Source organism: Lagenorhynchus albirostris, chromosome 10 (assembly GCF_949774975.1).
Source record: "Lagenorhynchus albirostris chromosome 10, mLagAlb1.1, whole genome shotgun sequence".
NCBI lineage: Eukaryota > Metazoa > Chordata > Mammalia > Artiodactyla > Delphinidae > Lagenorhynchus > Lagenorhynchus albirostris.
Window position 1 is genome coordinate 31,131,586 of NC_083104.1, and position 17,211 is coordinate 31,148,796.

The window sequence follows — 17,211 nt, forward strand, 5'->3', positions numbered from 1 at the left end:
ATGGTGGGAATGTAAAATGGCACAGCAGCTATGGAAAACAGCATAGAAGTTCCTCAAAAAAATCTAAAAATAGAATTACCATATGATCCAGCAATCCTGCTTCTGGGTGTATATCCAAAAGAACTGAAAGCAGGATATCAAAGCATGCCCCATGTTCATTGAAGCATTATTCACAATAGCCAAGGGATGGAAGAAACCCACATGTCCATCAATAGATGAATGGATAAATAAAATGTGGTATATACACACAGGGGAATATTATTCGGCCTTAAAAAGGAAAGAAATACTGTCACATGCTTATAACATGGATGAACCTTGAGGACATTACACTGGGTGAGATAAGCCTGTCACAAAAGGACAAATCCTGTATGATTCCACTTATATGAGATATCTAAAAGGTAAAATGTGTTTGCCAAAGGGCTGGGGGTGGAAAAATTGGGAGTTGTACTTAAGGTGGTTCTCGAGTTTCGGTTTGCAAGATGAAAAAGTTCCAGAGATCCGTTACACGACAATGTGAATACACTTCACACCACTGAGGTGTACACTTAAAAATGGCTAAGAGGATACATTTTTACATGATGGTTTTATCATAACTAAAAACAAAAATATATATAAAGCTTATTGGAACACACACAAACAAATTCAAGTAATTATAATATTCTATAACTTCAGAGGGATTTTCTCTGTGAAAGACTTATTTCCTCCCTCCCTCCCTCCCTCCCTCCCTTCCTTTCTTTCTTAAGACTTATTTTCTGAATTTCACAACATTAAGTTTTTTCCTATTGGAAGATGCTATTAACAAAAGCTTAGTGTGGTTCTGAGCTTGTCATTTCTTAATTTATTAGTTTTTCAAACCATGAGGAGTTCAGGCCTAGAAAACAGACACCCAGACCATGTTCAACTTTTTGTCTCTATTATTCTTCTAAAAATTTAAGTTTAGGGAACTTCACTGGTGGTCCAGTGGTTAATTTGCCTTCCAGTGCAGAGGATGCAGGTTCGATCCCTGGTCGGGGAACTACCACCCCACGTGCTGCGGGGCAACTACTGAGCCCGCGTGCCTCAACTAGAGAGCCTGCGTGCCACAAACTACAGAGCCCATGCGCTCTGGAACCTGTGTGCCACAACTAGAGAGAAGCGTGCACGCCACAACGAAGAGCCTGCACGCCACAACTAAGATCCGATGCAAGCAAAACCAAATAAATAAATTAAATGAATATTAAAAAAAAATTTTAAGTTTAAAAAAGCTTTGAGTAGGTAATACACAGTGATATGGTTCAAAACTCAGAAGGCATAAAAAGGGTATATCCACAGTAAAAAACATCCCACCTAGTCCCCCACCATGGAGGCAACCAACATCACCAGTCTCTCGTGTATCTTTCCAGAAAGAAAACAGACATACACTGGTTTTTAAGATCACAGTGTCTTTGCTGCAGGCTCTCTGGCTTGGAGGAAGAACAAGGGCTGATGATAAACCCCCCCCCCCCCCCCCCGCCCCGGGCTGGACTACTAGGGTTGAGGAGGGCATATTTATTTACAAGGCTGAATGCATTTCCTGAAGAGTTTCAGTAACAAAGACATGAATTTAAAAGTTTTTTTTTTCCTACATCAGATCCAAAGAAGCTATTATTGTCAGAACTCCTCTAACTGGCAAAACAGGACAGAGGAAAACTTCTCCCTTGCCTATAAATCTTCTGACCCCACCTTGTTTGGGGTTTTCTTTCGTTTTCTCCCCCCCTAAATGTAATTTCTTCGTAAGAGTTTTACAGGTTTTGGGGGAATAGAGAGAGGAGAAAGAGAAATACCCTTCATCTCACTACCCAAAACAATGCTAACAGTGAGCGCCCAGCCCTGAACTAGGCGTTCTCAGGGATCATCTCAGTTGTCCAGTGACAACAGACAAGTTTTACTCACCAATTCTACACAACGAGTAAACGTAGACCCAAAGAATAGGTCCTTGCCCATATATCAGTGGCTCTCAAATGAGGGTGATTTTGCCCCCGTCCCCTCCCTAGGGGACAGTTGGCTGCATCTGGAAGCAGTTTTCACGGTCACACAGTTGTGGGGTGGAATGAGAGTACTGCTTGTATCTAGTGGGTACAGGCCAGGGGTGCTGCTCAACATCCCACAACGCACAGCAGAGCCCGAGCAACAAAGAACAGCGACCTGGTCCAAAATGTCAAAGGTCAGGGCTAAGAAACCCTGCCTTAGATAAATGGCTGGTATCATGAAAGCAAAGCAAGGCATCAACCTGGTTTGGGGGAGTTCCAAAGCCCCTGCTCTTTTTTTTTCTTCCTTTTTTAAAATTGGGATATAGTTGTTTTACAATGTTGGGTTAGTTTCTATTGTACAGCGAAGTGGAGTTCCCTGTGCTATAAAGCAGGTTCTCATTAGTTATCTATCTTATACATATTAGTGTATACATGTCAGTCCCAATCTCCTAACTCATGCCACCCCCGCTTCCCCCCTTGACGTCCATACGTTTGTTCCAAAGCCCCTACTCTTTGCATAACACCACATAACACTGCCACTTCCCAGGATACTTCCTTCCAGTCCTTATTCTAGACAGAGGTATTTTTTTCTTACACACTGTACTTTATATCCTGTTTTTTTCCCTTAGCCCAAATAATAATCATTTTCCAGGCTACTACAATGTCTTTATCAATTTTACTTTTATTAGATAAAACATATTTAATCCAATACATGTACTTAAATTATTAAGCTATTCCCTCATTATAGGATATTTAGATTATTTGCAATTTTTCTTTATGTAAAATAAAGAAGGCTGCTGGCCATTCCAGTTCCACAAGGATTAAGCTGCAACCCATTGCAATTGCCCCCGAAGGTTCACGCTGGGGGGAATTCAGGGTGGAGAAAAACAGGAAGCATTCTGTGCTTTGGATATACAGGACCCTAGGGAGTTAAGATGCCTATCTAAGGAAAAAATTCAATGACCCCAGGTTCTTGGCATCTTTCATACATAGAAAAACACTAAAATCATTAACTTCAGATGTCTGTCTTCTGTGATTAGCAGTAATCTTTTTATGCTTGACTACATGTTTTTTTCCAGCAAAAAGTTCATATATGTCCTGGCCCCTCTCCTGCCTCTTCATAGTTCCTTAGAGCTATCTGAGAAGCTGTCTCCCGGCTACTGTCCTCAGTAAGGTCCCCAAATAAAAACGCTCTTAAGTGTGCGTTTTTCCAGTCCACACTTATAAATACTGTACCTTCTTTTTTTGATTAAAAAAGCGCTAATTTTCCAAGTACACATTCATGTCACAAACCAAGAAATGATATAATTTGCTTTACCTTAAACTGTGGCTTTTCAGAAGTAGTTAGCAGAACATCACTGAATAATCTGTAAAGAAAAGAAACAAACAAAAATATCTTTCTTAAACCAGGTGCACTCCCAGAACACGATCAAAGCAGAATGAGACATTTTTTGCCCATCAAGTCCCCCCCAACATCCCCCGCCCCGAGCCAATACACCATCTCGTGTTTATCAAACTCAAAGGAGTTTCCGGGCCACCCAAGGTGACCTCCAGAAACCGCCACTCCCCACCATCTCGGAGCTCTCCACGGGGACTGGGTCAGCTGTGTAGGGGAGCTGATTTCCCCACTGAGGGGTGACAGTCTTCTCACGCTACATAGTGAATTAATTCACGTTTTGAAAAGAAATCTGCACATTATTTATTGTATTTATATCATATTGCAAATAATATATGCAGTAGATATTTCTAAACAGAATTGGCTTTCCTTTTTTTTTTTTTGCCCCAGAGGAGGACAAAATTTATTCTAGAGCTCAATATAATAAAAACATGAGAGTAAGTAAAAAAGGAATTGTTCTGATTGGAATCCAACGAGAAAATAATTTTCTTCTAAGAAAAGTAGTGTTTCTCATGCTCTCTTAAAAAGAAATAGCAGCTCTGGGAGAATATCAATTCTCTCTTCAAAAGTGTGTTTTTTGTTTTTATAAAGGGAGCTTTTTTTTTAAATAAATTTATTTATTTTTTGCTGTGTTGGGTCTTCATTGCTGCGCGTGGGTTTTCTCTAGTTGTGGCGAGCAGGGGCTACTCTTTGTTGAGGTGCGCGGGCTTCTCATTGCGGTGGCTTTTCTTGTTGCAGAGCACGGGCTCTAGGCTCACGGGCTTCAGTAGTTGTGGCACGCGGGCTCAGTAGTTGTGGGTCGCCAGGCTCTAGAGCACACGCTCAGCAGTTGTGGCACACGGGCCTAGTTGCTCCGCGGCATGAGGGATCCTCCCGGACCAGGGCTCGAACCCGTCTCCCCTGCATTGGCAGGCGGATTCTCAACCACTGTGCCACCAGGGAGGCCCAAAAGTGTGTTATTAAAAACAATAGCATGAGGAATTCTGAACTGTTTTGGCTAAAACAGGTCAGAGAATTTAAATGGTTGTCTGGGCAGTGCCCAAAAGGCTCTAAGTAAGTCTTTCTTTGAATGGTTCCCCTTTTTAAAAAACAGGAACTACATCACAAGTACAAGTGACAGGGTTAACTTTTCCCCACAGCACTCCCTGGGCGGCCTGGAGGTGGAGACAGAACTCTCCCCTTCAAGGCCGAGGGTCCACTTATTTCCAGACAACACGTTTTGAACTGAACAGAGTTCACACCTCTCCAAGTGCTGTCTCAAGGCTGAAGCCCACACGGTAGAAAGACTTAAGTGAAGAAAAATTATCTGGATTCACTTTAGAACTGGAAGATTGGGAGAAAAATGTAAGAGCTTTGGAGCAGGGGGTGCGACTACAAACCCAAGTAAATTAACATGGATACAAGCTGTTCCCTAACTACAAATGCATATGTTCTAAAAGTGTGTGTGAAAATTGTTTTGTTTCCCTGACTAGATCTATTTTTCCACGTTTACACTGTTATTAATGGTGGCTGGTTTGGGGAGGGAGGCACCAGTGTCAGTCAAACATTAGGAAGTCACATCCACATGGTGGGGGCTTGGGCCGCTCTGTCCATCACAGCCTCCCCAGGGCCTAGGACTGTGCCGGAGCTGGAGTAGACTTTCCCTAACACAAGGAATCTGAAGTTATCACCGCCTCCTCTGACCTCGGGCTGTATGTACCTCAAGCTGTCCCGCCTTATTTCCCCATACAATTGTTTCCCAAATACATCTGTTTACAGAGCACTGGGTAAGTCGCAAGGCACAGAGTATGAGCTGAATCAATAGTAAGCATAACTAACATTTAATAAGCTCTGCTTTAGTAACTGGCACTGTACTAGGAATCATTGCAATAAATCCTCCCAACAGCCCTCTGAGGTGGGGCTATTATTGTCCCCACTTACAGACGGGGAAACTCAGCTTCCAGAGGTTAGGAAACCTGCCCAAGGTCACCCAGGTAGAAGTGGTAAGGCTGGGCCCACCCCCAGGTCTGTCTAACCTCAGACACATGCTTCTTAACCACCCTGCTGCCTTTCCATGAAGGAATAGAAAACATACCTAAAGGAAAGGCTCCAAAGCACTATTTCACCCACCTCAGTTGACTATTCATAACCCTGTTTAAAGGAGAATGTCTCCTGAGCTCTACGCCCCAGCACAGTGCCTGGTACACGCCAGACGTTAGATATGTGTTACCCAGTGAGGAAATGAACAAACAAGTGCAGGGGAGGCCAGAGCCACGGTGCCCTCCTCCGAAAGGCCAGAACCTCCCCAGCCAGCGGCTAGCGAAGCAGCCACAGCCGTGGGCCACGCGGTGCACTGAAACAGGGTGGCCCCCCTTCAGTACCTCCCAAGTGGGAAGTCCATGTATACAACGCCAACATGGACAGGGAGAGACACATGTGAAGATGACATTGATGTGAAGAGACAGCAGTCAGGCTGTGGTGCAGAGAGGTCACAAGGAAAGGTCAGGACATCATGCGGCAAGTGACCACCAGCAAGCAGGTCACGGTGACTCTGCGGGGACGCTGTTGAGTCTCTACCAGGACCAGACACTTGGGCTAGTGGTCAACACGGTTAGGAGGGTTACAGCCAAGGTGTGGGATTGACTTACGGCATCTGTAAGAGCCGGGAGACGGTGGGCATGCCATTTTTACAGGCTTCACAAGACAGCGTAGACTCCAACACGGCCACTTGAAATGAACAGATACACATTTTAGTTCCACAGAACATGCTGGCAAATCCACTTGGTGATGAAAAGTTTGACACCGCTTTGCAACAACTGTCTGCGGGCTGATCAGGACAGTGTCAAAACTCTTCACGCACAGACAGATGGCATACGTGCCGGGGAGGGGGATGCTGGCAACACTGACACTACTGACGCCTCAAAAGAAATGGTTCAGGAACCACATGCTGACAGAAAGCTAAATATATTCCAGAGATAACTGGAGGAGGGATTCAAGATATCATCCATAAATATGTTTGCTCTCTGAAAAGAGAAGTAAACACTACACAGAAGTAAAATTCTGAACCTGAGTGACATTTCTCTGCTTGCCTGCTTTTAGTCAAAACCATTACACGAAATGCCAACTGTTAGTATCGCACCATCCCACACCCTGGATGATGTAAACAAAAGCAGCCAGGTTTTTCTACTTGCAGGTAACTGTTCAGTGTCAGCTGTTCTGTTCAAACTCAACCCAAAGAAGTCTCGGGGCCTGTTCTCTGGAACCATCTCATTTGATACAAAACTAACACTGGTGGAGGGTTGCCCCACATGCCTGGAAGGTACAGTGGTCCAAGACCTGCCCTGCCCTCCACTCCCTCTGCTCTGGCAGTGAGTTCTGAGCTGGCTGTGGAGGGGATGAAAGGGTCCCCGGATGACTCTGCATCAGTCCCCACATCCCTTCTTCTTACAGGTGCCCACCCATCCCCGCACTCGCTTCAGCCCCCTCAGTAATGCTAGAAGAGCTCCTGGATCCTGGTGCCAGGTATCTGCATTCCTGTCTGCCTTTCCTAGCCCTGGGCTTGCCAGGCTCTCCTCTACCGTGTGTCTAGCCTGTGGCTGTCCTCGTAGGTCTCTCTCCAGCCTTGGTCTGACTCCTGACACCTGCCTGAGTCCGCAAGACTGGCTGCAACTTTCCTGCTCCTGGCTCCTGATTCTGTATGAGACTCAGTCTGGCCATACTTCTCTTCACATTCTCTGGCCTCCAAAATTCTAATGCATGTTATAAAATGTCCCCTGAGGTTTCAGGTAGCCTGACAAATAGACAAGCTATCTGAATTCTCAGGGAAATGCATTTAAGGAAGTCACTCAAATTACTTTTATACGAGTAAGACTTTCTGGCTGTGGAACGTAGCAACTTCCTCTGGGTCTTCCCTGGACTCTGGAAAGAGGGTGAGTAGCTCTGCACATTACAAGGGCCCAGAAGCCCCCTCCACACCCCATACTGACCCACAGCCATAGACGGTGCAGGAGGGAAGGAGTCTACAGGCACTGAGTCTGGCGGTCGTCCGTAAGTCATTTCATACAGTAAGTGGCCAAAGCAGTGGACGTCCACACTCTCCAATGTCTGCAGAAGAAAAGAGAGCAGCGGCGTATTTGGCCTTTGCTTTGGCTTTGTGAATCCCAAGCCTCCTGCCCTGGGCTTCCACTAGGAAACATGGCCCAGGGGCAACCCCACTCACAACTGGTAGTGATGACCCAATTCCAAAGACTTTAGTAAAAGCTCACAAAGCATTGCTCTGACCAAAGGTCTTGGTCCTACCCTCCATGGTATTCCAGTCACCGGTTCTATGCCCTCCTTGTCCCAGCTACCACCTCAACTAGCCTCTTGGAGAAACAGCAGTGCTGTGGGAGAACAGCGCCAACAGGCATGCCTACCCCAACTGTACCTGTCACTGCTTAGTGCATATCTCTTACAGTGACAGATCATGCATCCTGCCATGGGGATAATTTACACCTAAATATAAACCTACTGCTTCATGACTTTCAGCAACTTACATTGATTTTCCTGAACTGTGAGAAATAAGATCGGTAGAAGGAAGGAAGGCCCAACAAGGAATTCTCAAGGTCCAGCAGCCGGCAAGCGTCCCCTTCCAGCATCACGTTGGAAGCATGAAGATGCCCATAAGGGAATCCCTTGTCATGGAGAAACTTTAGTACCTATTAAAAACTAGGTAGAGGTCACATTCTCCACCCCCCAACTCATTCAGATACAAGACAGGTTAAACTTTGCTTTTTCAGTCAATATATTTTGAAACAAAACCAAACTGGTCACTGGGGAGATTCCTAGAAAAAAACTGAACAAGATAGCTGTCTTATCTTGGCACCAAGATAAAGATCAACCGAAAATAACACAAAAGTTGGTACTTACACAATAAAGTTCTTAAATCAGACACTAACTTAGGAATTTCCAATAGCTAAGCTTTTGGAACTTTGTTGATCTAAATTACTGCCTTAGTCTCAAATATTTGCTTTTTGGGATAAAATATGACAATGTCTCCAGTTTATAAGCCATCAGACAACTTAAACTACTTTGGATATTGCCTGAGAACTTTCCCAAAAGAGTATGGTGAGGCTGGGTGAAATTCCAATGCAACTTACACCAAAATTAAATAACTCTTACCTCTAATATTTGCCGCCCATATGTTTTTATTTGCTGAAGTTCAAGGCCTTGAATCTTCTTAGGGTTGCAGTACTTCCTTAGGAATGGGTCTTTTGGTTTTGCCTTTGGAAAGGAACAAAGAGCACATAAGAAGGCAGGAGACTGGTTGAATTCTACACACGGCCTCCCTGAACAGGCAGGACGCTAAGAGGCTGGGGGACACCAGATGAGTCCAGCTGGCAGGATGTGGGCTCTTAAATACAGCAGTCTGCACAGTTAATAGAAAGAGGCTGACCTGGGTTCCAGCCTTTCTCTAGTCCAGTGAAGACGCCGAAGTCTTGTATACTGTTAGAATTCTTCAGTATTGCTTTTTTTTTTAACATACAAAAGTGTTAATTACAGTTATCATGTTGTATACTACATCTCTAGTACTTATTTATATTACTTATCTTACAGCTGTGAGTTTATACCTTTTGACAGCCTTCTTCCACTTCCCCCTCACCACCCCCCTCCCCACCTCTGGGGACCACAAATCTGACCTCTTTTTCTATGAGTTTGTAAAGCTTCTCAGTATTTTTTTAAAATTTTTTTACAGCTTTATTGAGATAGTTCAACATTGCTTTGTTAAGTCAAAGTCATAAACTTTAAAACGGACCTAAGAGCAGCCTACAATGTAATGGATATAATCATGTAATGTTCAACCTTCCCTCATGTGGAGAAAGGAATGCTCTTTAGCCAAATTGGGTAGTTTCTATTGCTAAGATAAAAATTAATTCCAAATAAAATTAAAATTAAATCCTCAGGGCCTAGCTTCTGGAAGCCTAGGGATCAAGTATGAATAACAGGTTCTTAAGGGACTTGAGAACTTCTTTATGACCATGAATTTGCACCACAAGTACCTTGTAGATCAGGTCCTTCAAAGTTCCTTTTTCATTAAACATTCTAATTAGCAATGCTGAGGATTCGTTAGCTGTGGCAAAGGTAACACGATAGATGTAAGGGTGCTGCCAAAACAAAAAAGAAATTCACGTTTATCTGCATCAGCATCTACACTCCTTTTAGATCCAGGATCTGGTTATGCAGAGTCAAGTACCAGCTCGATAGTTTAATTGCACATAAATGCAGAATATTCCCGGAACACGTGGCATTTTCAAGTTATTAGATGGCCAACTAGTAATTCATTTTTTAGATGAGAGAAGGAAGGTAAACTATAGTGACAAAAGGAAGTGGATAAATGATGAGCTAAGCTCTCCAAGTGAAGGTGCCTGCTTTGGTACGAGTAGTCTCACAGTTCAGACAAAAGTGTGGTGCAAGAGAGAGAAAGTCTGCATTTTTGGAACAGTGGTTTTAATATTCTGCCTCTGTAAATTGGTAAGAAATACAGTCAAATCCTAGAACAGCAAGTGGGAACAAGGATAAATGTGTCTTCACTCACAGCTTTGCCTAACATTTCACACTGCTGTTTAGTGACAAGCCTGGGAGTTTAACAGCCAGGAAACAAGCAACAGCAGCCTTCTTTCGGCATTATGGCCCTTTTCCAGGGCAGCTAGCATGAATCTTCCTGTCCCTCTACTGGAGTGTGCAATGGATGTTGACAAAGCGGGGTGGGGAGTAAGACAAATTGTTTAATGACTGAAAGAAAAGTCCTCACGTGACCTGGAATTTTGGTTACATGGACCAACTGGCTTCAGGTATTACAGTGTCCATTAGCTCAAAGGAGTACCATGAGCATTTAAACCCTTGGGAGCTGGGCTGTGCAAGGACTTGATGAGCAGGGACTGAGTGTGTCAGGGGATGGAAGGGTGTGCCCAGTGAAATATAGTAAATTAATCATGAAGTTTCTCCTGATTATCACAGCGAAGCGACTGCTGCTGATATTTTAATGGCTTTATTAAATATAATTCACATCCCATTATAAAGTGAACTCAATGGTTTTCAGTACACTCAGAACTGTGCAACTATCACAAAATCTAATTTTAGAACATTTTCATCACCTCAAAATGAAACCCAATGAATACAATAAAAGTCCTTGAGTCCATATTGATTTAAATAGACAAAGAAGAGAGAAGAGGAAGCTATTCCTTACAGTAGAATGCCAACTAATAAATAGAAGAGGAATGATGGAATTAGAAAATCTCTATGAATGCTAAAACCAGTGGATTTGATAAAAAAACAGGCTATTTATATAGTCTCAAAAAATCTCCTTCAATTATTTATTAATTCTAGCTATTTATTTTATAAAAATAATTAAGGAAGGGTACAAATGTTTAGCCAAAATTGTTCACTATGGCTTTTTTTTTTTTAATAAGAGCAAAAAACTAGAAGTGATCCAAGTGTCTAATAGATTAGCTGAGTGAATTGAGGTAGAGCCAAGGATAACTCTAACGCAGCCAGTAATAATGATATTATACTATATTTATTAACAATAAAAGATGGTCATGGTATACCATTAACAACAACAAAAAATCAGGTTTTAAAACAACATCTATATAATTTTTCAAATATAATCATATAAAATTCTAGAAAAGTAACAACTGGACATTTTGGTTCATACTTCTGGTTGGTTGGAATTATGGGCAAGTTTTATTTTACTTCTGCTTATCTGTGTTTTCTGAGTTTCTGTAATTAATATGCACCATCTTTTTATTTATTTATTTACTTTTGTTTGTTTGTTTTCGCCATGCCACATGGCATGCAGGATCTTAGTTCCCCCAACCAGGGACTGAACCCATGCCCCCTGCAGCGGAAGTGCGGAGTCTTAACCACTGGACCGCCAGAGAAGTCCTGCACTATCTTCTTTTTAAAAAGCACATCCATTCAAAGAAATTTAGAATTAGGTGCTCACAGCCTGTGTGACACAACTAATCAAACTCAAAGACCACAGCATTTGTTTTTTGGCCAGCATCACACCTCATTAAAAGCTTGGTTTTGCTAGCCTGACAAGACACTCTATCTTCAAGAATGAACTTGCCAGAACTTCCCACGTGGCGCAGTGGTTAAGAATCCCCCTGCCAATGCAGGGCACACAGGTTTAATGCCTGGGTCCGGGAAGATCCCACATGCCACGAAGCAACGAAGCCCGTGCACCACAACTACTGAGCCTGCGCTCTAGAGCCCTTGAGCTGCAACTACTGAAGCCCGCGCACCCTAGAGCCCGCATGCTGCAACTACTGAGCCCACATGCCACAACTACTGAAGCCCTCATGTCTAGAGCCCACGGTCCGCAACACGAGAAGCCACCACAATGAGAAGCCCGCGCACTGCAATGAAGGGCAGACCCCACTCGCCACAACTAGAGAAAGCCCGTGTGCAGCAATGAAGACCCAACACAGCCAAAAAAAAAAAAAAAACTTAAAAAAAAAAGAAGAATGAACTTGCCAACCCAACTGGACAGGTCAGATTAATTGTGCTCATTCAAGGGTCCCACAACCTCATGCATAAAACAGATAAAGAACATCAACACTAACTCAATTTTTTGGCCAGATTACTCTTTTCCTTAAAAATTTCTGCATATATTTTGAAATACACTCATGACATTCTTTCCACTGAAAGCCTTCAATTAGAATTCTTCATCCAGTTTACCTAAAACTGTATCAGTTCTGTTTTCTCAGGCTGGAAAGAGCTCTTTCAATTCACTGATACAAACGTCCTTACCAAGAACAAGAGGCTCAGAGAAGTGGCTGCTTTCTTCTTCTGGTATTTGCTTAAAACACAAAAACTACATTTACATTACCACATGTGTCATGGATTGTCTAGAGGTCATGAATGTCATTTAAATGGCCTCTGATCTATGGGAGTAGCCCCGAGCTCTCTCAGTCTGAAATGAAATCCACTGTACCTCTCCATTCTCAAGCCTAGAGACTATTTCCGGCTCTTCTGTCCATGGTCACTCATGAGAAAACACTGTGAATCTCTCATCAGTACCAAGAATAATAGAAGGACTGGTACTCACCAAACAGGATGGCAGAAGTTTGATTAGACACTGAAAATCTTTATCTGACAGATACTTGTCAGGACCAAGGTCAGCCTGCAAACATGGGAAGAAATATCAGGGTGCTGTCTTGGTCATCAAAAGAAAAACTCCTTTTAAGTCTTTCCTTTTTTTCTTTTTTTCATGTTTCTTTCTTTTTTTTTTTTTTGGCAGTGCCACATGGCTTGCAGGATCTTAGTTCCCCGACCAGGGATTGAGCCTGTGCCCCCTGCAATGGAAGTGTGGGAGTCCTAACCACTGGACCGCCAGGGAATTCCCGAGTCTTTCCCTTTTTTTTTAATCTGTCCAAATATCTAACTGTAAACCAAAGATGAAAACCACATTACTTCTTGCTGTCTCACTGCCTTTCTGGAGAGACAGCATATAAACATACAAATACTAGGATTTAACTGTAATCTTACCTAATTCCATTAATCAAGTGTATCACTAGAACTCTCAAAGTGATAGATAAAACAAAGTATTACCCAAGTATCTTCTTTAAAACAAACTGCCCAACTGTCAACCCTAAAGAGGTTACAGAGAACTATTTTAAACTGTTTGTATTTTTTCCAAATGTTTACTAGTTGATCAAACATAATCACATCGATACTACCAAATGCATAAAAAAGTGACTTAAAATGACTCTCCTTTGATGTGTGACTAAGGAGGCCTTTACATCACTCAGGAGCACAATACAATTTTGTAATTCTCTTGTCAATATCTGCTTTCATAAACCCATCTGAAGTCCTTGAAATGAGCCTGAAGCAAAAAAAGCTACAACTTACCCAGCTTAACACTAGCCGCTCCTTTGGCTGATTTTTAATCTTCATCAAGAAATATTTCTTCCTTATCCTCCAACCTGTCATAAAAGCAGAGATGTGTTTATAGCTACATGATTTTACACCGATATGTTTTGGTGACCAAGTAATTAATAAAAATTAATTTTGGACATATTATTCATAGCTATATAGGCACCATTAAACAACTATCTGGTAATAGTGACATGGTAGAAGCTGAACTAAAAAAAAAAAAAGCAAAGAAATTACTCTACTCATGGAAAAGGGAAAACAGCACTTCAGTTTAGATTTAGTGAAAAAGGTAAAACAAGAATGAATGATGGTTCTGAAACTATTAGTTACTACCATCCAAATCTTCAGACGGAGCTTTAACCAAGATTCATTAAGTAATAAAAGTTAAGGACTGCATCCTAAAACTGTACGGAGGCAAAAAGAAAAAGAAATCACCTACATTTCTTATGCATTTCACCTGCATAAAAACTTTCTTGGGATACTCATAAGAAAGCATGACAAAGAACCCAGTTCTCTGATCTTTCTTAACAAAATGGGCATGGCAGTTTCTCACCTATGTCTTTCAATGGTTCCACCACCTCCCACTTTGGTTCTGATCGGAAGAACATGGAAACCTGTTGTAAGGCAATCTCTGCAAAGATATTTTAGAAACTCATTAGTCAAACACTATCAGGAAAGTGCCATATGCTTAAAATATTATTCTTGTAAATGAAATTCTTATGGTCTATGACCTTCTTGAAAAACTTAATTATAAAAAAATGAACACAGACTAAATAAAATGTGGGATTCTAGACTGGATCCTGGAATAGAGTAAGATCATTAATGGAAAAGCTAGTGAAATCTGAATAAAACTATAGTTAAGAGTAATGTACCAATGCTAATTCCTTAGTTTTGACAGATGTGCCATGCTTACATAAGATGTTAACATTAGGGGAAAACGGGTGAGGGGTATATGGAAACTCTGTACTATCACTGCCATTTTTTCTGTAAATCTAAAATTACTCCAAAATAAAAGGTTTAGTAAAGAAAAGAAAGTAACTACTAGTGGAATAATTACTTATACTGGAAGATCTAAAATATGCAAACTAGTTGGCTTAACCCAAGAATTCAATATATGCACCAGACAACAACCCGAGCACAAAACTCAAGCGTATTGTAAGCTCAGCTTGGAAGAGCATGAAATGTTGCTCCAAGTGATATTTATCCCGCCTTCATTCCTCATGAAATTATACCTTTCACCAACAAAGAAGCGATTAGCCTTAAATATATACATACTGGAAATAAAAGCCAGTGTTTTAGAAAAACATCCATGTACAGCAACAATATGGTTCTACGGTGGGAAATTACTGTATGCCTGTTTACTGGAAAAAAATCCACCCTTCTCTTTGTGTTTATTTATCATGAGAACGTTTCCCCCTTCTAAGAAGACAATGAAAAGAGGAAGTTCTTTAAAGTTCACTGTGTAAGGAAATTATCAGAATAACTGTGTTTTTACATTTCCTGCAAAAAGCAACATCTATAATTTGCTATTTTCCCTCAATGTAGTGAGTGAATGAAGCCACACTGGATCCCTGAAAGCAAAGAGCAATCCTGCAAATTCACTGTGGAACTGCACCTCTGCCTAGCATTAGTTACATCCCAGGCACGAGGGATTTAGCAGAAATGTTTTCCATGTGTCTAAATGACCTAGTCTGGAATTAACTACGCCGAGAGCTAGGCAAACAATATCATTTTGATATATTTTACAGTACATTATGAATTGAAGTTTGGGGAAGAAAACAATCTTACTGACTCAATATGTAAAGTGTCAGTGTTGTCCACACAAAAGAGAACATGAGATGACAGACACAGAACAGACTCCATTTACATTTGTTTTAACTACTCCAATGTGACAACGCATTTGGAGAGGTTCGGAGTGGAAGAAGCAGATGAATTTTTATAACCGACACTGGGAACTCTAAACCTCCTCTATAAGTAATGCGGATATAAAATGCTTTTAGTATTTCCAAAATAACTTGAACATAAACTGCTTAAAAAGATATTCTTTTACGTGAAAATCAGAACAACTTTGAGGAGGATTATGAAAAATAATTTTCTAAATGGGATACAATGTCATTCTCAGAGACTGTAAAGGACAATTGGTTCAAAACTAACAGTGACTCATAATTCCCCACAATATCATTATTCCACAATGTTTACTGTACGCTACTATGTATTATACATTGTTTTAGGAATGGGGGAAACAGCTGTGAGCAAGTGGAATATGGTAGATTTGTTACTGGCAAATTAAGGACTAGAAAATAGCTTTTTTTACCTTTGGGGTCAGGGAATTGTAGACAGGACATTTTCTTTCCTCTGAACTATGATTTATTGTCAGTAAATCACAGGACTACCATGCTCCCGATATTAATCCCTTCTCTCCCCAGATTCAGGTAACACACTTCCAACCTAAACATCTACTCCTCTGCTAAGAAGCCCTTATTGGGGCCCCATTTCCTTCCCAAATCAAGACCAAGCTTCTAGCTCTGGCTCTACCTTACCCTTCTGTCTCTACCCCCCACAGTGTATGAGCCTCACACTCTTTTCACTGAGATTTGCCTGCCAAGGCCCCTGAAGACTGGTCTACCTCCACCCCTTGGCATTTTCTATTCCTATCCATCTATCCTTTGAGGCTTAGCCCACATTTGCTGCTCCCCTAGCCGGGACTCCCTCCCTTCTTCCCTCCTCTGCACACTTCGGTGCTACACGTGTCCCTCTTCTATGGGATCCTGTCTCACATTAGGGCTACTGTCTTCCACTAGACTGTGAACTCTGGCTGGAAAGAAATAACTTAACAGGGCAGAGCCCACAGCCATAAGAAAATACTTCTTTCTCTCTGGGAGCACTGGCCCTTGCCTCTTGGCCTGGCTAACTTCTACTCACCCCGCAGATCTCTATGTAGGTATCACCTCTTCTGGGAAGCCTTCCTCCATCTTCAGATCTGGATCATCTGCACCCTGACCCCCACCCTCAAGGTGCTGCCATATTTTTAACCTGCCACAGTCTTCACCTGTCAATCTCCCTGCAGAAGTGCCATGGGGTGGGCATGGGATTAGGAGACTATTCATTCCTCGGTGCTGTATTCGTAGCACCTGGCACATAGTAGGTACACAATAAATAGCTGATGAAGTAAGAACTAAGGGTTCAATACATGTTCAATGGATGTGGACACTCCCTCCCATTAGAACATGAAATCCATGAAAAGGAAGGCATTTGCCCTCCATTTCTCTAGCACTGACACATGGGAAAAGCTGCATGCTCGGTAGTTGCTGATAAACAAGCCCCAGACAGGAAATGCAGAGCGATGCCTTCAAGTCCATCCTGTGCTTCCCTCAGAGCTCAGACTTCTCAGCTCAGAACGTACCAGCTGCCCCCACTGTGTGCAGCCTTTGACGTCCTAGATCCCAGCCCCGTGGGATGACTAAAGGGAATAAACACTGACTCCTCCCATCCCACAACTAGGCTCCAGATACCCCAAACTACTACAGCATGTGATATTGCAGCGGCCTGCAAAGCGGATGTGGGCCTCCAGCCTCTCTGAAGCATCCTGCTCTTGTTCTGAATATAATCTCATCTTCCCTCCCAACCTCCCCTCCTGCCCAGTCCCTCTCTCACTCCCTCCTTCCCTTCATCTTGGAGTCCTCTACTATCTGACCTGTTCATAGGCTTCCTGGGCTTTTAGGACTAGAAGAGAGCTTCGACACTACCTGGTCCATTGTCCCCACCCCCACCTCCTGTGTTATAGGTTGGGACCTCAAGGCCTACAGAGTGGAGATGCTGCTAATAAAAAAGCTGGGACCAGGACACAGGCCTCTTGATTTCTGGTCCAAGTGACTTCTGCGTGGACATTAAAAGCTTCCTTACGGAGTTGTTTACCGGGCAAAGACGGCT

At 42.4% G+C, this 17,211-nt stretch overlaps 1 protein-coding gene across 12 annotated transcripts in view; it reads right to left on the reverse strand.

The window, feature by feature from the left end:
- The window catches only part of PXK (PX domain containing serine/threonine kinase like), a 75,604-nt gene that overhangs the window by 17,291 nt on the left and 41,102 nt on the right, over positions 1-17,211 (reverse strand). For 10 of the 12 annotated variants that reach the window (XM_060161453.1, XM_060161452.1, XM_060161463.1 and 7 more), the window contains 9 exons: positions 13,835-13,912; positions 13,258-13,331; positions 12,455-12,529; positions 9,402-9,506; positions 8,524-8,625; positions 7,899-8,060; positions 7,350-7,467; positions 6,012-6,090; positions 3,307-3,355 (listed from right to left, as the gene is read on the reverse strand). In XM_060161453.1, the coding sequence (XP_060017436.1) occupies positions 3,307-3,355; positions 6,012-6,090; positions 7,350-7,467; positions 7,899-8,060; positions 8,524-8,625; positions 9,402-9,506; positions 12,455-12,529; positions 13,258-13,331; positions 13,835-13,912 (842 nt within the window). The remainder of the gene's footprint in view (positions 1-3,306; positions 3,356-6,011; positions 6,091-7,349; positions 7,468-7,898; positions 8,061-8,523; positions 8,626-9,401; positions 9,507-12,454; positions 12,530-13,257; positions 13,332-13,834; positions 13,913-17,211) is intronic. The other 2 variants (XM_060161454.1, XM_060161459.1) reach the window with 2 other exon arrangements.